Here is a 24,195-nt window from a genome sequence, read left to right on the forward strand (position 1 = left end):
AGCATCAGCACCAGGAGTCCGAGGAGCATCCCCACGTACAAGCTCAGGTTCCAGCCCCAGTCCAGCGCCAGGGGAAGCGAGGTGGACGCCACCAGAAATTTCCGGGGGGCAGGCATGTGGGAGGAAGGTACAGCAACACGCCCTCCCCCTCCCAAAAACAAATATTTTTCCCCCCGCGCTTGGATCTTCTCAGGGGTTACGCAGATGCCATTGTGTAGACGGGTATCCAGGTGGTTTGGCTCGAAAGAATTCCCACGGTTTAATCCTCCGCTCAGGCATCAGAGCAAACCTGTTGAGTGAGTGTCCAGGTCTGAGAGGGAATGGAAGTCTTTCTGCAGCTGGGCTGTGCTTCCCCTCTCCTGGCAGGCTGCGCGCATAAAGCCAGCCCCCCAATTTATCCGTTTGAGGTAGAGAGAGGTTCTACGCCACCGGCTGCCTTCACTTCAAAGAACGGACGAGTAAAGAAACATTTAATTTAGCTGACTTACAATCCTACATCAGCTACAGGACACAAGGGCAGAGACGGGGATCAAACCCCCGACCCTCTGAAAGACTGACTAGACAACCATGTGCAGACAAGGGGCAGTCTGTCCGCCATGCGTTTTCTTTAGAGCAAAAAGCACAGCGTTGCCTCGGGGCTTCACAAACATCCTGTCCCGGGACCGTGTTTATTTTTACTTTACGCATATGACAGTTTGAGGCAAGTGACTTTATAAATCTTCGGTTCTTGTGGAAAGTCTTAGATAAATCAATTGAATAAAGATTGTACAGCACCGAGACAAATTTGTAATTTGTGGAGATGGGCTATACAAATAAACCAAAAATTGTGTTTTATTTGAAAGCCCTTTGATACAAAAATGCATCTTGTCCGTCAGACATTTTAAAAAACACTGCCAAGCAAAGAAATCATTTAAAAGCACAAGCAGTTTATGTTGTGCAAGAAAACATTAGTGTGGCTTCTGTAGTTAACTTCTTTATAAATCAGTGAAGTATACACATCAATCATTTAGCAACATAGCATCAAGCTTGGACATTCAACCTGTAAGTTAAACTTATTGAACCAATTTTATCATAAAAGTTTAGTTTTCCAGACCTGTTAAAAAGAAGCAAACCCTTACAGAACCAGACCTGGTCCTCTGCTGCCCCCGTGAGTCCAGAGACAGACGTGAAGTCTTACTTTAAATGAATTTTATTTACAAGAGCCATTTTTACAGTGCAGTTGATGCCTCGAAAAAGCTGTTTACTTCCAAGACAATGTAGTTAGACAACCGACTCCATTACAGACACAGATGTACTTCAATGTGCGTCCCATGAGGCCCTAAAGGTTGCACCTCTCAAGATGAACCAGCAACAATAACTGCCATCAACTTAACCTTTAAAAAAAAGAAAGCAGGTTTTTTTTAAGTACATCGCGGGTCTATCGGAGTTCTTGACACCGTAGAGCGAAGACGAGGCGGCGTCTGTAATTAAAACTGCTTGATTAGCCAACACAACTGTAAGCATCTGGTATGAATGTCAGGATTGAGTATATAAAAATACCGTAAAAACTCAAAACATCGAACGCTACTCCAAGAAGAGCAGGCCATGTCATTTGAATTGTGAAACACATCATTTAAAAAAAAAAATTAAAAAAAAATCTTAATGTCTGACACGGGTACAAAACTCTACATTACAAGGGAGGGGGCAAAAATAAAATAGAAGTTAGTTGAGCAGCAATTTAGATGGAGCGTCGATGAGGGAGACATCCGAGTATCTGGAAGAGAAACAAACATTTAGAACACGTGCCCAGATCGACCAACACGCAGACAAGGATTAATTTAGAGCGTCATGCTTACTTGGGGCCCTTGTACTTCTCCCGGACCGACTGCTGGGCATGCTGCGGAGCGCCGAGGAAGGTTTGGTGCAGATCCTCGACGCACGGCATCAGCTCCTCGAGCGAGTAGCCGGTCATCTCCGTCATGGACTTGGGCTGAGGAGGAGACGGGAGTCATCGTGCATGTTTGCACAAGACAAGTCACCCATTAGACATAAAATAACTTAAGACACGCCCCCTTAAGACTATTCTACCTCAGACTTACCCATGAGCCGCCAGTCACAGTGTGGTTCGCCAGAGTGTAGGCTGCAGCAGCTGTATGCGATGGGAGGTACTTCAGGAAGGGATCAGACTCGACCAGACTGAGCTCGGCGAGGTACTGAAATGCAAACGCAAAGAAATTCAGAGATTGATCCGATGCACTCTGCGTGAATATACCAAAGACACACACTATAGAGGCATTGCTCACCATCGACAGGCTCTCCACCTGTTTGTTGACAGAATGATGAAGGAAGTACTGGGTGAGGAACTGGGTGATGGTCGGTGCCGCCAGGTCAAAGGAGAGCACTTTAAGCACCAGCTGCTCCATTCTTAACACTTGCTTCTTGGTGTAGGTATCATCTGTGATGTAAACAAACTCCGCCACCTCCGGAGGATAGATCTCCTCAAATTTCCTGCATCAGAGTATTTAAAAAGAGTTACTCACACAGCAGGGAAAAAGTAGTTTGACCATGTTGTAATTTAAGTAGCTTGGACTGAATATAGTGTTCCATACGAAGCCAACAGCATGGCAGCCGTCCCAACCAGCTGGAGTTTCCCCCTCAGGACAGACATGGAGGAGAGGAAGCGGTCGATGTAGTTGACGGCCAGGTAAAGAGTCTCATTCTGGAGCTTGTACTCCTCTCCGACCTCCACCAGCCAGTCCACCAGGATGGCCCTCATGCTGTTGGTGATGTCAGGCTGCTTCTTCATGTAGCCGGCTTTGGGTCTCGTTTTTACCTGAGGAGGATCCGCGTGTTAGTCAAGAAATCCACTTGCAGGCAAAGTCCATGCACTTTAGATAATTATGTGCATTCCTAGAGCGGCCTCGTGACAAGTATATTAGCACTTTGAAGACGCGGCTGAAGGAATTGTTCAAGCGGATATAAAGGGTGGAGCATTTCACTCCATTTCTCACCTCCACGTCCCTCAGGTATGTGTGGATTTCAGCGGCATACTCTTGAACCTCATTTGCATCCACTGGTTTTTCCCCCCCCTCAACCACAGACATGTCCATTGGAGAGTCTGAGGAAAGAAATAAGTGAAAATTGAGATGCGAGAAAAAAAGCTACGTCTTAAACTGCAATTAGTATGAACGGCATCATACATTTAGGAGCTGAAAGATGTATTTTGTAGTGAAGTGGTGCAAGAGAACACATCAGAATGTTGCCAGGTATTCACAACCCACCAAAGCTGAGATCCATATCGATGGTGGCCAGGGGCTGTCGGCGCTTTGCCACCGCGTTAATCGTGTCAGAGTTGGCCTTGGCTTTGACCAGCTGTGGCTTCTTGACGCAGGCGCCATCGAGCTCGTCCACGTGGATCTGGAAAGCGGGCTGCTTGGCGGAGGGCTTCTCCGAGCAGCTTTTGCCCAAGTCTTCATTTTTGCACGACAAGGTCTGTGACGACTCCTGGAAGCAGAAAACGAGGTTAGTTTAAGATTGGGGAATATAATTAAATGTTGGGTGATTAACAGAAATTTGAACAACTGGCAAACACAACGTGGTTTATTTCTTACAAAGACAGGAACTAATGCACAATAGGAATATTAAAATATAATCTACTGCACTCAGAAACTAGGACGTTGAGGATGTCACAGCACTCGTCTGAACTATTGTTGTCACTAGATGGCGGGAGAAACTCACGCACACTTAACAGACCAGGGCAAATATTTGTTTTACAAAACCGGTCGATGTGCTCCTTAATTTAAGCATCCTCATTCAGCAGTTAAAACTATAAAATGTACCACTTAATGAGATGAAAACGGCGGACAATCTGGGTAACAGAGCTAAATTAAAGCGACACTTAAAGTTCGAAAACGTTTTTTTTTTAAAGGCCAGAAGACACAGATAAGAGTTGTTTTGACTCGCGAGATAACGCAAATGAGTTGCCTCCAAAAAACAACAATGCCACTCCATCTTAATCACAGTGATCAGCAAACAGCCGCACGAGCCCTGTAGCTCCGGTCGACCCAAACCGACCTGTTTGGTGCCGCGCTGGTTCTGAGTCTTGCTCCGGAGGTTGTTCTGCAGGGCTCCCAGGACGGTTCTGCCGCCGACGGTGGCTTGTTTCGGGGGAAGGTTCTCTTGGTTCTCGCAGGGAGCGGCTCTGGGCTTCGCGGATCCCCTCAGTCTCGACAGCATATTCTCCTGGTTGTGGAGCTCGCTAGCCGCGGTAGCTTGTCCTCGGTTAGCTCCAGCCATGGTGCCACTCAAGGAACAATCCAACTTGTATCCGTTTGCTTTTAACGGATACTACTACAGTTGAGGTGTACACTATGCGTGTGTGTAAAGAGAAATATATACCAAAAGTGGATTTAAGATAATCGCGCGTGGACGGCTATTTGGAGGCTAGCATTAGCTGCTACCTTGCTGGAGCAGGTTAAACTACGCCGTTGATATGGCAACGACTCTTAAATCCACACAAAGTTGTTGGTACGAGTTTTACGAGATGTTAAAACGAGCTCTTAATTTGTCATACTCTTGAATTTTTAAGTTACTACGAACCTGCAGCAGAGCCAGCTAGCCTCAGTCCATTTACACGGGAACATGCATAACAGACATGGCTTTCTCTCAGTTCAAGTAGCCCGCGAGGATTGAAACGGACCAATCACGGGTCGCGCCGGGATCGACGTCACCGGAAGTACGGGAGCCGTGCGAGCGTCGTGTTCGCCTGATTGAAAATTCAAACCTGGTTTGACAGATTTGAATGTTAAAAAAGGCAAAATGTTATAACAGCTGCAGGAAGTGCACCGAGCTTTAGTTTCGTATTGTTATTTTTGTGATAAGTCTTGCATTCATATTATTAGCATCAACATGTGAACATAACTCATTGTACAGAACCCTGGCTTATAATTAATGTATAGAAATATATCAGAATATATAATAATAATAATAATAATACATAACATTTCTATAGCGCTTTTCATAGGACTCAAAGACGCTTGATATTCGTTTAATTATATTTTGTATTAACAAATGTACTTTAATATTAATATATTTCAAATTTGGTGTCAGGAGTAAAAAGTTCTATATTTTTCTTATAGATTTAGGGAAGTAGCATAAAGTGGAAACACTCAAAGTACTTGCTGTAATGCAGTAACATTGCTATGTCACCTTATAATTGTCAAGAGGATACAGATAAATAATGAAATATACATACATTTACCAATTGATTCATGTAATCGATTTATGAATGAGACTTAAGTGTGTGGTTTTGAAAAAGAGTCATGTCTTATGAGCTTTTCCTTCATGTGACATATCATATTTTCTTAGTTGTGTTTGTTCACTATACTTCCCATCAGCCCCTGGAATGATACATACAGCCAAGGTTACAAAAAAAACCAAATTTTTATTTCAACTCACTAACTAACTGATAGTTATGATATAAAAACATACATTCTCTGGCTTACGTTTGGTCACATTTGCTCAAATTTCAAACCCATAAACGAAGATTGGTCACTAATAAAAAGAGGAACCTGCATTATCCTGGCAAACCTGTTTTGGTTTATTAATTACCAACCGTGGTTTTAAATGCTATCAAAATATATTATCCATATTTAAATATTTTACACCAATTTTATGACATAATATGGGCTAAATGACAGTATAATAACATGACATTGACACAGCTAGTAATTACCATACGCTGTTGTATTTACAATACAAAAATAGCACAAATACACTCAAAGAAAAGTACATAAATTCCCTCTGATTGACATGACATCATGCATCATTGAAAAAGTCCAACAGAGAATTTAAGTCGTAATTATCGAGTATCTCCAGCAACGAGGACACTTTGGTTTTCACGTTCTGGCCTTTGAACTTGAATTTGTCGATGAAGAGGTCCGTGATCATTCCTACGGGAAATAAAGAAAACAAAACGAGTTACCAGCCAACAAGCTCGTCTTCACATTGTCAGGCTCATGTCGGACAACTTTACATTTGGGTAACAGCATTGTAAGAAATAATAAAAGCTACATGGAAGGAAAACAAGTTTAGGGAAAGTGTCTCTGGATATGAGTGTTGGTGGAAATGCCATATTGTCTTGATTTATCTTATTATTATTCTCAAACAGCCATGTCTCACCTCTTTTAATGAGATTTTCCTCATCCAAAATAATAATTTCATACGTGATTATAAAAAAAATAAAGTTGTGACTCATCTGCTCTTCTCTTCAAACCTCCATCGTTGTTTTATGCGACCTTGAACCAGACTGGTGTATTCATGGATACACGTGTTCCTCTAACTCGTGACTTGTTTGACACTTTCCAGAATATTTTTTTAAGTATTCCTAAACCATTCACTAATATTCCACAAGACACTTTGAGGACTTTTATCTTCTTTATTGTTGGACGTCCCTTCGTTAATATTCTATGAACTATCGAGGACCATGAACAACCATCACTACGACCATTGTTTACATTATCAGAAGAAAAAAAACATTCAAAAAGGACTTTAATTAGCAAAATATTATAAAGATCTGAACTGGTGAACATAAACGTTCTATCAATATTTTTGTCTTGCTTGCTTTCATCTTTTTATGAGTTTTGATATCTAATCGGGGAGGTATTTTTACGAGCCATTTTATTACTTCTAATCTTTCTTTCCTTTGATGTTTCTCACTCTTGCGTATCTTTTGTTTACGTGTCTATGTGCGAATACAGAAACAATGCCGCACCATAGAGCCTCTCCAGGTGCGCCGGCTGCTTCTTGTACTCCTCGAGGAGATTAGCCGACTCGTCCAAGATGTTGCGATACTCTGGGATGAGGAAGTCGGGGTTGCCCTCGTGAACCTGAAGCTCCTGCCAATCAGAGAGAAAGTGAGGTGGAGGTCAGGAAACAGCCCTGAAGCTGACCGTTGAACTGAAGGTGGGCTTGTGGACACAGTGAATGTATTGAAACACTAAATCACTCAGATTTGATCCTTTAAAACAACATATTGGACCATTACGTACTTTAAGTGCATCGATGAGCTGAACCTTCCGAGCCAACAGCAACTGGTACTCCAGCTTTGGATGTATCATCTTCAGAGTGTGGCTCACGGAGTCATCGTTGATATCTGGAAGATTGACAAACAAATAACACGGTTCGTTTGAACAGGATTTAATTCGCGAGAGATTATTCAGTTTTAAAAAATCACAAAAAAGCATCGTAATGCACTCACCGTATGAAATGTTCTGATTAATCTTCCTCTTGGTGGCTTCTTTGGAGAGAACATCACTCAGTATGGAGATGGTAGAGACGTTGTCCGACTTGAAGTGACCTTCACCTTTGCTAAAATTGACAAATTCAAAAAAACACACGTTTGATTCAAAGTAGATTAAATAAAATAATCCTTTATTAGTCCCACAGTGGGGACATTTCAGGATCACAGCAGCGGGTGCACATTAGAGCATTAATAAAAAATAAAATATCACACAGATCCCGGTCAAATCAGTGGAAATATTATCTAAAAAACACAAAGAAAACATTTCTAGGTGGCATCGGAAATATTATACAATGACCCCACAACCCTTTGTCAGGGAATAATCCAAACAAATGTAAATGCAATTTTTTAGAAGAAGACCCTTTATACTCTTGTAGTTACCAGTAGGTGGCTTCAAGCTGTGTCCCAAGAAAAGTGTTCTGGAAATAGAAAGTGATGCTCTCTCCTGCCGGCGTCTTCTCCGGCACCTCTGGCAGACAGAAGACCACCCAGGAGTGGATCTCAGCAAAACTGAACTGTCCCACCAGACTGAGCCTGTTCATGGGCCTGTGTGGCAGACAGAGGGACACATGCGATGTATATTATGTACGGTTGAAATCAGTAAACAACCGATAGAAGATGACGATAATACATCGAGTTCATATTCTTGAATCAAAAGTCTTTTACCTGTCTTGGTCGATGCTGTGTGTCCGCTGGTGGAGGGACAGAGGTTTGATCTGGTACTGGCGGACCTGGCATGTCTTGGGTTGCAGTCTGGGGGTGATGTAAGCCTGGAGGGTCCCATACTGTCCCTCGATGGACCTCACCTAATAACAGTTATTACGGATGGAGCGCATTATTACCTTCGCGTTGAAAATGCGGAGGGTTATGTTTTGATCGCCGTGTATTTATTTATTTATTTGTATGCGTGTTACTCGCATAACTCAAAAAGTATTAAACCGAATCGCATGAAATTTGGTGGGATGATTGTTTATTATCCGGGGACCGTTTGATTAGATTTTGGGATCGATCGGGTCAAAGGTCAAGGTCATGAAAAGGTCAAATCTTCTTTTTACCATAGCACGGTCACTTTTTATCCAATTGGCATGCGACTAATGCCAAAATGTTCATAATTCAATGCCCAATCTTGTGATATGCGAAGGTATGCGCTCTACCGAGTGCCCGTTCTAGTTCTTCCTGAGGTGGCCAAAAATACAACAGCAATGTGAGTCCCATAACTACACAGAGGAAACGGCGTGTGAAAGAACGGAAGGCTTTTTTGGTGAAGGACGCCAGAGAAACAGACGGAAGCGTCACCTTGAGCTCGAGTCTGGTCGTGTTGGCCTGACATCGGTACGTGGCCAGGAGGAAGTTCCCGTTGGGCTGCTGGAGACAGAAGAAGAGTTTCAGGCCTCTAGGAGCAGCAGCAGGTTCACGACCTCTATTACTAAGCGTGTTTGCTCTGTGTAGAAAGAGTTTAAACAGCTCACCTCTGAATCACATTCGCTGAAACTGACAACAGCCGAGTTCTTATCCACATCCAGCAGGTCTATGGGGACGTCGCTCTGCGGAGGAGATTCATCTTTAAAGTGACATATTCGATACGAGGTCTCGGCCGGAGGTTGTCGCGACGTGGGGCTAGAGCGGCGAGCGGACCTGCAGCAGCAGATTGTCGATGGGGGTCTGAACCTCCAGGGTGAGGCTGTAGCTGGCGTCGTCCTGGCTGAGGGTGAACTTGTCGTTGATGCTGAAGACGGGCACGGCGGAGACGGCCGTGCTGGACTGAGAGGTCTGCTGGTACTGCTCTCGGCCCTGCAGGACTTTGACCTGCAGCTGTTCCAGCTCCGCCCTGAGAGGGAACAATACGATTCATAAACCATCACATGGGAAGCCGGACGCATCGAAAAGTACAGGTACACGCTGTTTGATGAGAAACGGAGGCACTTGTTGTTGTTGTTGTTGTTGTTGTTGCTGGTACCTGAGTGCTCCTACTTTGGACTGGATCTCCTTACTCATGCTGACCTCGTCTCCGGGGCCGGCCTCAGCCTTCTGGGGCTCCGTGGTCAAACCCGTCACCCAGCCTGAAAGAGACGAAGCAGAATATGGAATATGCTCTTCATATCAGATCTCCTTCAACTATTTTGCGTTAATTGAACATGTCAGACAGTCAGAAAGGACCGTACGTCTCTTATTAAATACAAAGTATTGCAGATGGACTGACTGTTGAAATGTGTCATTGGGTGCATAGTTCTTTTTTGTTCTTCATCCAACCTGTGTAAGTGGCAGTCAGGACCTCATCATAAGACTCTTTGCCCACACAGCCGCCCTGGATGGAGGTCACACTCTCTGACAACACCTGAAGGCAGAAAAACACAGGACAATGTGGCCATGAATGATATAATGAGAACATAACAATAGACACAGGTATCCAAGAAAAGGCCAGTAAGGTAGTGATACACAGGGATGAATATAACTAATAGTATTTCATCTTTAAACGTGTAGAATATTGCTCCTTAATACTTTTAAAGGAGACACTGACTTGATTATATCTGGGTATGAAAAAGCAACTGACAGACGAGATCAGCTGTTTTTAAATCAGACTGAGCAGTGAGTGTGAATGCAGCATTAGATTAGATGAGATCAAATAAGAGAATCCTTTATTCGTCCCACAGTGGGGACATTTCAGGATCACAGCAGCGGGTGCACATTAGAGGATTAATAAAAAATAAAAATAAAACACAAAAAAATACTAAATACTAAAATACTAAATATACAGAGGAAACAAAATATATACAAAATATATGCACAATATATACACAAGGCAGTGACCAAAGCAGAGCAGAGCTGCGTGGTACTGACACAACTCCAATCCTAATCTGTGGTTAAACATTACAAATTCACAATATATCAAATTGTAATTGGATCGATTTGAGATGGAAACCGGAGGGAGTCAATTGATGAAAGACGAGTCGCGCTCGGCCTGAACTCACATGCTCAAAGCGCAGCGTGGGCTCACTGGCGCTGTCGAAACCGAAGACCTCCACCGTCCCGTCGTCTCTGCCCACCAGGACGTCGTTCACGCCGTCTCCCATGATGTCGAAGGTGTCGATGCACAGAATTCCTGACGGGAGACGGGGAAGTGTAAATAACCGGTTTGAAAAACAGTTATAACTAGAACGGGCATTCGGTAGAGCGCATACCTTCGCACATCACAAGATTGGGCATTGAATTATGAACATGTTGGCATTAGTTGCAAGCCAATTGGATACAAATTGACCGTGCTATGTTAAAAAGAAGATTTTGACCTTTTCATGACCTTGACCTTTGACCCGATCGATCCCAAAATCTAATCAAATGGTCCCCGGATAATAACCAATCATCCCACCAAATTTCATGCGATTCGGTTTAACACTTTTTGAGTTATGCGAGTAACACGCATACAAATAAATAAATAAACAAGACTTTTGAAATAAACCCAAGATAGACGTGTTTCACTGTTTCACACATAGAACCAAAACATATAATAACTAGAACGGGCACTCAGTAGAGCGCATACCTTCGCATATCACAAGATTGGCCATTGAATTATGAACATTTTGGCATTAGTTGCATGCCAATTGGATACAAATTGACCGTGCTATGGTAAAAAGAAGATGTTGACCTATCCATGACCTTGACCTTTGACCCGATTGATCCCAAAATCTAATCAAATGGTCCCCGGATAATAACCAATCATCCCACCAAATTTCATGCGATTCAAGAGGATGTTGACCTTTTCATGACCTTGACCTTTGACCCGATCGATCCCAAAATCTAATCAAATGGTCCCCTGATAATAACCAATCATCCCACCAAATTTCATGCGATTCGGTTTAAAACTTTTTTTGTTATGCGAATAACACGCATACAAATAAATAAATAAATAAATACACGGCGATCAAAACATAACCTTCCGCATTTTCAATGCGAAGGTAATAATAATAATTCAGACTTCTATAGCGCTGTTCAAGGTACACAAACACGCTTAAAGTTGTTATCGACATCATGAATACCACACAATATTGTATCCTAGAAGAAATAAAAACATAACGTTTAATTGTGGAGGAACCTTTATCGTTTCCCTACCTCCTAAAAGAGTTCATGTGTAAAGTAGTCGGTATTAAACATAGAAGGGATTCGTAGTGAAATGGATCAACATGTCCAGAACATACGGTACCTCCTTTCTTTTTGTCGTTGTCGATCTCCCATTTCATTGCCGCTGCGCCCTCACCGATCTGCACCAAGCCCATTTTGCCATCGGTCGTTCCGTAGAGGATTTCCTCACCTGTGGAGAAATCAGTGACGCTGTAGGAGACCCGTTTCATAGAAATCAAGCTTGTGTTTTTATTGTTCTGGTACACACACACACACACACACACACTTTCTCTCACACACACAGAGACACAGTCTCTCACACACACACACACACTTTCTCTCACACACACAGAGACACAGTCTCTCACACACACACACACACACTTTCTCTCACACACACAGAGACACAGTCTCTCACACACACACACACACACACACTTTCTCTCACACACAGAGACACAGTCTCTCACACACACACACACACACAGAGACACAGTCTCTCACACACACACACACACTTTCTCTCACACACAGTCTTTCTCTCACACACACACAGTCTCGCTCTCTCTCTCTCTCACACACACACACAGTCTCTCACACACACAAACAGTCTCTCACACACACAAACACACACAGACACACAGTCTCTCACACATACAAACACACAGTCTCTCTCCCACACACACACACACATATAGTCTCTCACAGACACAGTCTCTCTCCCACACACACACATATAGTCTCTCACAGACACAGTCTCTCTCCCACACACACACACACACACACATATAGTCTCTCACAGACACAGTCTCTCTCCCACACACACACACACACATATAGTCTCTCACAGACACAGTCTCTCTTCCACACACACACACACATATAGTCTCTCACAGACACAGTCTCTCTCCCACACACACACACACACACATATAGTCTCTCACAGACACAGTCTCTCTCCAACACACACACACACACACACATAGTCTCTCACAGACAGTCTCTCTCCCACACACACACACACACATATAGTCTCTCACAGACACAGTCTCTCTCCCACACACACACACACACACACACATAGTCTCTCACAGACAGTCTCTCCCACACACACACACACACATATAGTCTCTCACAGACACAGTCTCTCTCCCACACACACACACACACACACACACACATAGTCTCTAACACCCCCTCACACACACACACACACACACACACACACACACACACACACACACACACACACACACACACACACACACACACACACACACACACACACACACATAGTCTATCAGACAGTCTCTCTCCCACACACACACACACACACACACATATAGTCTCTCACAGACACAGTCTCTCTCCCACACACACACACACACACACACATAGTCTCTCTCCCACACACACACACACACACACATATAGTCTCTCACAGACACAGTCTCTCTCCCACACACACACACACACACACACACACATAGTCTCTCTCCCACACACACACACACACATATAGTCTCTCACAGACACAGTCTCTCTCCCACACACACACACACACACACACACACACACACACATAGTCTCTCACAGACAGTCTCTCTCCCACACACACACACACACATATAGTCTCTCACAGACACAGTCTCTCTCCCACACACACACACACACCGTCTCTCACAGACAGTCTCTCACACACACACACACTCACACTCACACAGGTCAACTTGCCTCCATCTTTGTTGTATAGTTCCAAGACAGATGGAGGGCCAGGGACTTCAACGTCATAGGCGAGCTCTGATCCCTACAGGATAACAAAACAACACATAGAATCAAAAATGTGATCTAATTTTTTTGAGGGAGAACAACAAACTGTATAAAAATCGGAAAAGCAAATGTAATCTCGGCTCACCCGCAAGACTCGGAGAACCCGATCTTGGCACGCCAGCACCGGGACGGGGCGGGTCAGGTTATCGGAAGACAAACAGGTGATATCGTTGATTTTGTCTCCAGAGAGGTAGTAGTGCTGGTCCTTGCAGTCGCAGTAGTGGTTGAAGATGTAACTCGCACACACAAAGAGGTCAGAGCCTAAGACATGCCTGGGGAAAGAGATAAGCAACAGTAAACACGCAGCTCTGCGCGAGTCGATCAAGTAAGTCGACCGAAAAAGGGAAGAGGCGGTTCCTACATGGCGTTGATGCTCTCAGTGAGGTTGGCTTCAAAGGTGAGGAACTGTTTGCCTTTCTTGGTGAATCCTCGGACCTGAGAACCAGAACAAACAAAGATCTTCTCCTGTGGAGTTCCCGCAGCTCCTCCGAGGTCCATTCTGGATATTTTCTGCCCTGGTAGTGTTTTAAACACGGGCTGAAACAGAGGAGTCAGATCCCTTAACATTAGAAAACTAGAACGGGCACTCGGTAGAGCGCATACCTTCGCATATCACAAGATTGGGCATTGAATTATGAACATTTTGGCATTAGTTGCATGACAATTGGATAAAAGTTGACCGTGCTATGGTAAAAATAAGATTTTGACCTTTTCATGACCTTGACACGATTAATCCCAAAATCTAATCAAATGGTCCCTGGATAATAACCAATCATCCCACCAAATTTCATGGAATTCGGTTTCAAACTTTTGTTGTTATGCGAGGAACACGCATACAAATAAATTAAAATTTAAACATTTTTTAAAAAATACACGGCGATCAAAACATAACCTTCCGCATTTTCAATGCGAAGGTAACTACAATTCAACACATTAAGATACAACTGGCAGCATGATAAAGAAAGAGGAGTCTTAACTCACCACTGCTTCTCCCCTCTTCATTCCAAAACATGTCAGAACACCGTCATGATCAGCAACAGCAACCTGGAACAAGAGAAGATGAGACTTCATTTTTATAATTTTATAAAGAGACACTTGCATGCACCAAGAAGCTGTAGAATGAAACACTTTAATTAAACTCCACACGGAGAAGCACAGACATTGCTCTGACGGACTCGTACCTTTTGAGTTGCCTTCTTTCCCAAAGCTGGAAGCAGCTTCATGGTTTTCAGGGATGTCACGCCAACCTGTGAGGACAATGCAGAATAACTTTATTATTTATTGACAATTTTATGAACCTTTCTCGAAAAAGGAAACGCAGTGGAAAACATTGCAAGAAATAAAGGATTTCTGTCTCAAAAAGAAACGAATGAATGTGTTCATTGTAGTTTTTAGCAGGCTGAACTACAATAATAGGTGATGATACAGACAGATTTTAACCACTTAATTACTAAATAAATTACTTACTTAGTAAAGCATTAAATAGTCTGGGTCTAAGTACATTTCTGATTCCACCTGAGGTCTGCTGAAACTTTCCATTCATTAAAACCAGGCTGTAAAACATTATTGTTTACTGCAAGTTAACAGTAAATATGATCCCCAACATATTTTGCTTTCTTTTGTTCTGTCTTTTAAATGCATTGTATTTCTATCGTTTTAACTATGTATACAAATAGTGTTATAACACAAGGACTGACTACAGAGAAGCTCAACAGACCTGGGGATAGGTAGAGACATCTACAAACACTTACCTGAATGTAATCAACTCGATTGAGGTGTATTTCCATCTTCTTTCTCCTCTGGGTGTTTTATTGAAAAAAACAAAAATAGTAACGTTAAATCTCCCGGGAGACGTCAGGTCATCATACTCAGTCCATCGTGTGTCGTTCCCGGCGTGTTGAAGACCAGAGTAACGGAGAGAGACGGAAGATTATCCAAAGCGAGGAGATTAGCTCGCCGTGCTAACGTTAGCTCGCAGGCTAATTGGCTTAAACACGATTTATTCTCCACTTTGTTTGAAAACATATCATGTTGAACTGAAACTACAGAGTAACAGCAACACCTCCAGAAGCAGGTCGCAGTTTATACGCGTTGTTAAATCGGTAAATAAACTGTCGTTTTAACGAGAATACTAGCGTCAGACTCAAAACACTTCAGGCCTAGATCAACGCAGTGGCCGTTGTCAACGGCAACGCCGCATCAGTTAACAAGCCGTCTTGCCATTGGATGAGAGCGGATAGGATTTGTAGCCGTGTTCTGATTGGTTGACTAGTCCGTGGAGAATGAGATCGTAGTCGAGTCCTGATTGGTTGGCTATTCGATGGCGAATGAGATCGTGTACAGTGGCAACTTTATGAGACCCTCGGGTTTATAATATATATGTATATATATTATATATAATATATATGTATATATATTATATATAATATATATATTATATTTATAATATATTATATACATATATAATCATTGGTCATAGTTAAACGTGGTCTTAAACTAGACTCATTATTTACCCGTCCGCCTAATCACAAGAATGAGATGAGCAGAGTATGAGAATGACCACTAACTATGACCTCAATGCTAAAACATATTTAATTAACATGGCAGTCACAAACAGCTAAGCATTATGGGTAACATAAAAGACTTTATGGCAGTTGTATTGGAGATTGACTTGCTCAGGTGTACGACAACATCGGCCACTAGGTGTATAGTGCATCTAAATGCATGTAAAATGTGATATGGGATTCACATTATAATATAATAATTGAAGACAAAATATATATTTTAACTCTTATCAATACATCCACTGATGAAAGCTGGTATACCTTCTTACTCAGTCGATATTAATATACACATTGTTGGTCTGCATTTTATATCCATGGATGGTGAAATGTGTCATTAGTATCGAAACCAAAATATAAGCTCAAACCATATTGCTATTCTTTAATATTTTATTGGTTTAATTAAGAGATCATTTTATTTTCGTCATAAAAATGTGGTTCGTCTGTGGGCAAATAAACACATCTAACATGTCAGAAAAAACTAAACAAATGAGAACATGCAATAAGCATGAAAACTACCTAGCAACACATTTTAAAGAGCTTTCAAACTGATGAACAAGGGGACTACGCATTCAAAACATGGTGATAGGCATTGTGCAACTCTTTCAAAATATGACTCAAACAGCAAAACGTCTGGTACCTTAAAACATTCTATAAAATACAGCAGATATCTTGCTTCTCGATTCAACGGCTAGTTTGACATCATACATTCATAGATTTTGAAAGTTGTTAAAAGAGTGGGTTGATGGCATTGATAGAACACATTTTAATTTAGGCAGTTCGACAAATCAGAGCACTGGATGCTTTTCACATTAAAAAAAAAAAAAAAGAAAATTGGACCACATAGAAACTGCAAACAAACTCCAACCGCCAGTCAATCTAAGCACAACATAATCATGTTAAAAAAAAGAACATTTTTTATTATGAATAAGCACATTTTATTTAAGTTAATAATCTCAGAATGTTAATGTTTCATCATATGATTTTCATGAATAAATAAGGACATAAAAGGGAGAAAAATTAACAACAGCCGGTAGGGACCGATCCCAGTTGACATCTTCAGTGAACGTAACAAAGTGAGGTGTGTCCACCGCTCGAGTGAGGTCACATTAAGAAGATGGGAAAAGAAATATCACCATGAGACTTCAGTGCATTACTGGCTGCTCTTCAACTGGACTCGAAACATACAGAGAAGTTGGAGCAGAGGCTGTAAAGTTGACTTTCGGAAAAACCGTTCCTTCTGTTGATGGCAATGTCTGTCCTCATCAAAGTTTAAGTCGCATCTTAAAATGGTGGAAAAACCAAAACCGAACGAAAACAAAAACGTCTACGCGGGTTTTAAAATCAGACCACCGTGGGGGCGAGGCGGCTGATCAAGGCGATGCTGCTGAAGCACATCTTCCGGAAGAAGGCGGGGCAAACGGGCTTCATGATAAAGTGCTCCAGAAGAATTCGCAGCTCTGTGAACAAGGTGCTGGGGTGGAAACAGATCGGTTTAATACTCGACTCGGACACGGACAAGGTCATTCTGAGGTGCTTTTACATTCTGATGACATCAACAAGTAAAAGCATAAAATACAATATATACTTCATTTTGTATTTTATATTTTACTTGTATACATCTATATCTTCATTCCTGTTTTTTAGATTTTAGATTTATTCTTGTGTGTTTAGTTTATTAGTGCTTCTACTGTGACGATAAATTTCCCCTTGGGGATTAATAAAGTATCTATATATCTATCTATATATCTATCTAACACCTTAAGAACACATGATTGTGCTTAGGAACAACTTCAGACTGGAACCATTTGCTCTCGTTCTCTTTGGTGCAGCTTCGAATGAAACAAGATGACGCGATATTAATAAGTTTGTGCACCTGCTGTGTACACGCGTGCAGAAACATATTAATATAGTGTCGGACTAATACTGGATTTGACAGGACGTACAGTGCACTAATGTACAAACAATCTAAAAGCAGCACTGTTTCTGGATTACCTTTAGAAATATGACATTTATGTAGCAAAATGTCACTTTGGCCTCCTTACTTTAATACTTATCCGTACATTGATATTATTTAAATTAGGTTTGCAATAAAAAATATCATTAATTAATCTTTAGGTGTCAAACGATAGATGACTCGATCTAATTTGAGAATTATTTATACAGAAACTTTCAGGCTGTAATGTAAGCGTGTAATAATTATATAAACACCTGTGCTTTGTTACAATTTAGAATATCATTCGTCGTCTTACCGGCAGTACGGGTTTCTTCTGGATGTGTAGCGGAGGGTGAGGAATCGGTAGAAGATGAAAGGCAGCAGCAAGCTTCCCTGGCCACTGTCAAAGGATACAAGTAATGTGACAATGTTCTAATCATAAACTATAACATTAATAACAAACGTTATTCGCTCAGTACTTTTCAAAATCATCCAATATAGTGACCATCTGGTCTCTTTACAGGTTGTTTGGAAAATGTGCCTGTGAAAATGACGAGTCAGACGGACTGACTCAAACAGACGGATTTATGTGGTGAATTTGATAATCGGGATTCAATATAAAAAAGAAAAAAAAGAAAAGTACATTCAGTGTATCCGTAAGGTGTTTGACAACACGGAAAACTGCTCCGTTCTGTTCCCTATAATCTCTCAAGTAGATTAGTAAACTGATAGATAAGTAGAAAATAGTCGGAGAACACAATCGGTGCTTCTATCATAATGTCATCCGGGGGCAGATAGTGGACAATAAAGTAATGACATTCCAATGCAATGAATACAATATTACAGTTAGGATCTGCAGTGTCTCGACAATAACAAACACAAACTAGAACGGGCACTCGGTAGAGCGCATACCTTCGCATATCACAAGATTGGGCATTGAATTATGAACATGTTGGCATTAGTTGCATGCCAATTGGATAACAATTGACCGTGCTATGGTAAAAAGAAGATTTTGACCTTTCCTTGACCTTTGACCCAATTGATCCCAAAATCTAATCAAATGGCCCCCAGATAATAACCAATCATCCCACCAAATTTAATGCAATTCGGTTTAAAACTTTTTGTGTTATGCGAGTAACACGCATACAAATAAATAAATAAATAAATACACGGCGAACAAAACATAACCTTCCGCATTTTCAATGCGAAGGTAACAAATAAACACGAGCACTTACCTGAAGAGCATGAAGACTGTGGCTGGCATCAAGAAGATCTCGTTGCAGGCGATGAACTTCAGGATGTTCTGCTGATTGGACGTGAGTTTGTCCAGGAGGTTCCTGACGAACATCAGGCTGCTGGAGCCCAAAGACTGCAGAGGAGGATGAGAACATCAGACGCGTCACATGATCGACCATGAGCATTATTTGATTTTTTAAAAATCCAAGTGAAATGGGAGTTGGAGCGTCTGGAGCTTTTGTTATGGTTTTTAAATTCGCGACGACTCGTCCTGGACCCAGGGGCTCTTAACCCTCCTGTTACCTTCACATTTACTCACATATTTTACCCTCTGGGTCAATTTGACCCCAGCAATTAAAACCTCCAGAAAATTATTAGAATTAATATTGTTTCCCAAGTTTAAGTGTGAGGTACTTTATTTTTGTTTGTTGACTACCTAAATAGCCCTTTAAATAAATAAAAAAGTTGATATATCTTAAATGTTTGACACAACGCCTGAGGTCAAATTGACCCCAAAGAACAGCGTTGTTAAACATTGAATGGGGTCAAATTGACCCGAAAGGTAACAGGAGGGTTAAATGAGAGTTGTGGCGACTTCACAGTCTGTGGATTGTAGCAGCTAACAGAGGAATATGGAAAGAGAGAGAGAGCGAGAGAGATAGGAAGAGATGTGGCTGATGTTTAAGTCGTTCAAGGGAAACTTTGCTGATTTTCAAAAGGCTCTGTGTCACTGCAGCGAGGGAATTATATAGACAGATGAACGTTTCGCCGGCGGGTTGAAAATCTGAAAAGTTTCCCTTTCAACGATACCTCGTAGGCCTCTGCACTTCCTGCATCTAACATTCGTATCACATGTGTGTGTGTGTGTGTGTGTGTGTGTGTTGAGCCAACCGTTTCGGTTTCATTATGAAACACATCAGTCAAGAGCTAAGAGAACTCAAACGTCACTTTCACTTTCTTTAAAAACAGTGAACACAGTCGACTGCAGCTTCATACTCACATCGAGGACTTTCTTCGTGAAGGTGGTTGCGTGAAGCACGGAGAAGAGGAAGACTGGGAAGATGCTCACTGGACACAAGTGTTAAGGATCAACAGAAAAAGATAGAGACCCCCCCTCCGCCCACAGATTTGGTGCAGTTTTTGGAGCTGCACATTTTATGGAAATCGCATGTTTTAACGATTAAAACATCTCAGATCTGAATGTGCAGAGTGCATCCGTGTTTAAATATTATTCCAATGAGATATACAGAACATCCATTTGTCTTTTCCCAATATTTGGAGGTGAAAGGATACTTGTGATGGGGTAGGAGTTGACCAGGATGAGCGAGTAGAGCAAGTAATGGCAGCTATCCTCCTGGAGAGCCTGGGCCAGGAACGCCCGACTCAGCTGAAAGCGTGGAAGCCGTTGATGCAGGCGGAGGGCACTGGTGAGGGCGTTCGCCAACAAGGCTCGCTGATAGAAGTTAGCTGCTGCATAGGATCTGAAATACACAAGCGGTCACAAACATTCGGACATTAACTCAGGCGGGGAGAAAAAGAGAGTAGGGTGAAAGCGCCGCGTTGATGATGTGCACCGCCACTGATCGTACTCACCCTAAAATCGGTAGAATAAACATTACGGAGCAGTAGACTGTGAAGAGTCGTGAAAGCCACATCGCGGTTTCCAACTTGTTACTCATTAAAAATTGCTGTGGGGAAGAAGAAACAACAAAAAACAGGAGTTTTGGGCTCAGAAAATGCAATAAGTGGAACTTGTGGCGTCGTGATACGCGACATCACGAGTGGAGGGTGGACAGTGTTCGCTAGTGTTTGAGGCAAAATTTGGGGACACCATCACGGCAGGATGGGTCACCTGTTCACTCATGTAGACCGACTGATTTGCAGAAAGGCTCAGCTCTTCCCCTGAGCTTTCTCATCGGTCAGCATGAACCAGCAAGACCAACAAAATTACTCTGATCTAAAAGGCGGGAAATAAGATGCAGTTTTACCATCGAAGAGGACCAAGAAAAACAGAAAATATTCACAGGAGAGAAGGCGGCGGCCTTGAATTTTTGCCGCCGTAAAAAATAAAGCGGTTATTGACTCGGTGGCCGATTGCACGGCGTAAAGCAGTCAGGGTTCGTACACATTTTGACCAGTGGATTTCCATGAATTTTCCATGACTTTTCCAGGACTTTAAACCAAATTTCCACGACCAAACTGAAATCTCGGTATAAACATGAACAATTTAGAGAATTTTGTATTCAAAAAATGAGAATTCCAAAGCATACAGTTTACCTTAAATGAAACAAATGAATGAGACAATAGTTTGATTAAAAGAATAAACATTTCTATTCATGTTTATTCCTTTAAACACTTATATAAATGTTTATTCTTTATGTGCAAATCCATCTGTTTATATTAATTATTTCAAACTCGGCATGAATGAACATGTGAATGTACCAACATTTCCATGACTTTTCCAAAACTTTTAGGATTTATGTTTTTTCCCAGGACTTTTCCAGGCCTGGAAATTAACATTTTAAAATAGACTTTTCCAGGTTTTCCATGACCCTGAGCAGTGCTCTGAAATAAATACCTCCTTTGAGAAACTCGTGACGTCTAATTCATGAACAAACAGCTCCAATTAAACTCTGCATACTGAGGTTTCTGCAACATTTGGGAGACTCAATGTCGGGGTGAGGGTCTAATTTCTCACAAACCACGAGAAGACGCTTATTACACTAATGTCGATGTTGGAAGTTGGAAGGTGTATGGATCCAACTTACCAAAGGCCCAAGCTGGGGAGGAGGACTTTCTGGGTTTGTGTCAGCCATCTTTGGGAGTGTGGGTCGCTCTATTGGGGGAAACGATTACATCATCAAGCAATCTGTCAAGTCATAACAGGAATAACGACTTAAAACCTAGGCTGCTACAAGGAAAACATGGTTTTCTTTGTCAAATAGTCAGATGCTTATGTTTAACCATCATTTCCCCAAGGGGACATGTTCAAATTGATTGTTTACATGACAAACATGAGCACAGCATCAGATATCCAGCTGTCCGTCAAAGAGAAGCAGCTGGAATGACATCATGTCATAGTTTCCAGTTACTTTTCGGTCAATAAATAAATCATTGTGTATCATCTATATTCACGCCAGTGGTGACATACACATTGACTCAAGTACGTGAGACTTTTCTCCACGCCATCGTGTAACCTAGCTAGCTCCTTTCACTTTAATAACTAGCTAGTTACATTTCAGAGCGTGTTGCCGTACTGAATTTATTTGACAGCTTTTATAAATTACTTTACAAATTAAATAATGTTGATGAACAAGACACATGACCAGTTACTAACGCTGCATAATAGCCTAGCCCATCTTTTAGCCTCGCTAGGGTGCGCTGGCCCGACTAGCTTGTTTGGATGAGTAATGACGAACGTTACTTAAAATAAACGGAGGACAGTTGCGAACCGTGGACCGACGCACCGGTCAGTACAGACAGACGTCTGCAAACAATCCGTCAGGACGTCTGTCGGTGGTTTAATAACGCCGACGTGGCGCCGGCAAACGTGAGCAGGCGGCTCTAGAATGTTCTCCGTTACCATCGTTACTAGCATCCGAGCTAAAACACTCAGCTAACGTTAGCTAGCTCGCTCGCGCGCCCCGGTTAGGTTAAATGACGTCAGCTGTATAAAGGAGATCGCGCAGAATGAACGCTCCTGGATTATACATGTGTTTATATCGTTGCGGTAATAATAAAGCGCGAGGCTTACCAGCTTTGTAGCGTCGAACAGTTACGTTGCGTGCTAGCGTGAGAGTGACAGGCTGCTGGTTCAGCACACTGAATGAAGTAGATGATCAGCTGACCTTCCGGAGCGTGCGCAGGGGAGAGAAGGGAGAGGAAAGGAACTCTCGCGAGATTCGTCAATGAGAGTTCCCTTGGATCATTGGGCAACACTTCCCTCTAGCGGAAAAACAAATAAACTTTATACATATATACTTATTTATTTCCACATTTATATAAATATACATACATCTATACACACATATATATATATATATATATATGTTTATACATGTACATATATATATAAACATATATATATACATATATACATATATACACGTATATATACACATATACATCCATATATACTCTAGATATACATATATATATATATATATATATATATATATAAATGTATGAAGGCTGTATTTACTTAACCATGTGCATACAGTGACATATAATCTATTCTCTAATCACTCCAGAACTCGTTGCACTTTTTCATAAAAGTGTCGACAGACACAATTCAAACCCTTGAAGTGAGATTCAGAGTTTAATTCATAAACTATAGCTACAGCAACAACAACAAAATATCTCAATTTACTATCTGTAAGGAACAGGAGATAATAATAATAATGCTACATTATACTATAAAGACATATGCGATTTAAAGATATGTGGAAGAGGTTGTTTTTTAATTAATATAGAAATGTAAACTAGAACAAACTGGACAGTTCTTTTAGTGATCAAACTACAAGACAGTTAGAATTCCTCATCAGATTGATCATTGCACTAAAGTCAAATGGATATATTGTAAAGATCTACAGGGCTAGAATTATTAAACTAACTCCTCTTTTAATTTTTTTTTGAATTTAGGCTTAGCACCTGTAACCCACTGATTGGCTCATGGAGGCAAATCATTTAATTGGCCAATCCAGGACCAGAGTCCTGATAAATATCCGGGTCAAGGAGGTCATTTCCTGTATTGATTGGTTACCAGACAGCAGTGATTGCAGCACAATTGCAACTTGCATTACTTTTTGGTGAATGTTATGTTGTGGACTGTGCAATGTGCTAGTTTATTGCTTAGCATATTTTGTTTTATTGCATTTTTTCTTTTCTTCTTTTCCTTTGTTTTCCCCTGAGTTGTCATCGCTTTGGTTGCTGCCTGGTTGTGTTGAATTAACTGTTTTTGTGAACTTCTGTATAGATCAGGTGGCGGGCTACCCACACGTTGGATCAACATGACTGCCCACTTTGACCAAGTTTATTTTTCATTATAAATGTGTGTTACTTGATTTATGTTGACATTTCAGTAAAACCCCTTAAAACTGAACTATTTCATTGAGTGTTTCCCCCCCCCCCCACAATAATTGAGCTTCGTAGCCGAACCTGGTGACACATCCATAGACTTTGGTTACAATTATTTAAAAAGAGCCACAGGTTACACACCGATTGAGAACCATACTGCTTGG

At 41.6% G+C, this 24,195-nt stretch overlaps 3 protein-coding genes across 3 annotated transcripts; all 3 read right to left on the reverse strand.

Moving 5' to 3' along the window:
* Window positions 1–1,171: 1,171 nt before the first annotated feature.
* ccna2 (cyclin A2) lies at window positions 1,172–4,607 on the reverse strand. Its single transcript, XM_056439330.1, has 8 exons — window positions 4,054–4,607; window positions 3,261–3,483; window positions 2,991–3,097; window positions 2,589–2,812; window positions 2,283–2,487; window positions 2,079–2,192; window positions 1,836–1,969; window positions 1,172–1,753 (listed from the first exon to the last, which is right to left on the reverse strand). The coding sequence occupies exons 1-8, from the start codon at window positions 4,273–4,275 to the stop codon at window positions 1,702–1,704; spliced, it is 1,281 nt and encodes a 426-aa protein (XP_056295305.1). The 5' UTR covers window positions 4,276–4,607; the 3' UTR covers window positions 1,172–1,701.
* A 796-nt stretch (window positions 4,608–5,403) lies between these two features.
* Window positions 5,404–15,408, reverse strand: bbs7 (Bardet-Biedl syndrome 7). Its single transcript, XM_056440197.1, has 19 exons — window positions 14,974–15,408; window positions 14,404–14,469; window positions 14,204–14,266; window positions 13,584–13,759; window positions 13,308–13,494; window positions 13,127–13,199; window positions 11,475–11,582; window positions 10,249–10,379; window positions 9,530–9,614; window positions 9,237–9,339; window positions 8,915–9,107; window positions 8,749–8,823; window positions 8,576–8,644; window positions 7,946–8,085; window positions 7,661–7,825; window positions 7,238–7,347; window positions 7,029–7,132; window positions 6,752–6,875; window positions 5,404–5,930 (listed from the first exon to the last, which is right to left on the reverse strand). Exons 1-19 carry the CDS (start codon window positions 15,007–15,009, stop codon window positions 5,797–5,799), a joined length of 2,142 nt encoding a protein of 713 aa, XP_056296172.1. The 5' UTR covers window positions 15,010–15,408; the 3' UTR covers window positions 5,404–5,796.
* A 747-nt stretch (window positions 15,409–16,155) lies between these two features.
* tmem33 (transmembrane protein 33) lies at window positions 16,156–22,791 on the reverse strand. Its single transcript, XM_056440073.1, has 8 exons — window positions 22,710–22,791; window positions 21,724–21,791; window positions 20,549–20,643; window positions 20,249–20,436; window positions 19,956–20,023; window positions 18,955–19,088; window positions 18,036–18,119; window positions 16,156–17,257 (listed from the first exon to the last, which is right to left on the reverse strand). The coding sequence occupies exons 2-8, from the start codon at window positions 21,769–21,771 to the stop codon at window positions 17,128–17,130; spliced, it is 747 nt and encodes a 248-aa protein (XP_056296048.1). The 5' UTR covers window positions 21,772–21,791; window positions 22,710–22,791; the 3' UTR covers window positions 16,156–17,127.
* Window positions 22,792–24,195: the final 1,404 nt, after the last annotated feature.

This window comes from Pseudoliparis swirei, chromosome 19 (assembly GCF_029220125.1).
Source record: "Pseudoliparis swirei isolate HS2019 ecotype Mariana Trench chromosome 19, NWPU_hadal_v1, whole genome shotgun sequence".
Taxonomy (NCBI): domain Eukaryota; kingdom Metazoa; phylum Chordata; class Actinopteri; order Perciformes; family Liparidae; genus Pseudoliparis; species Pseudoliparis swirei.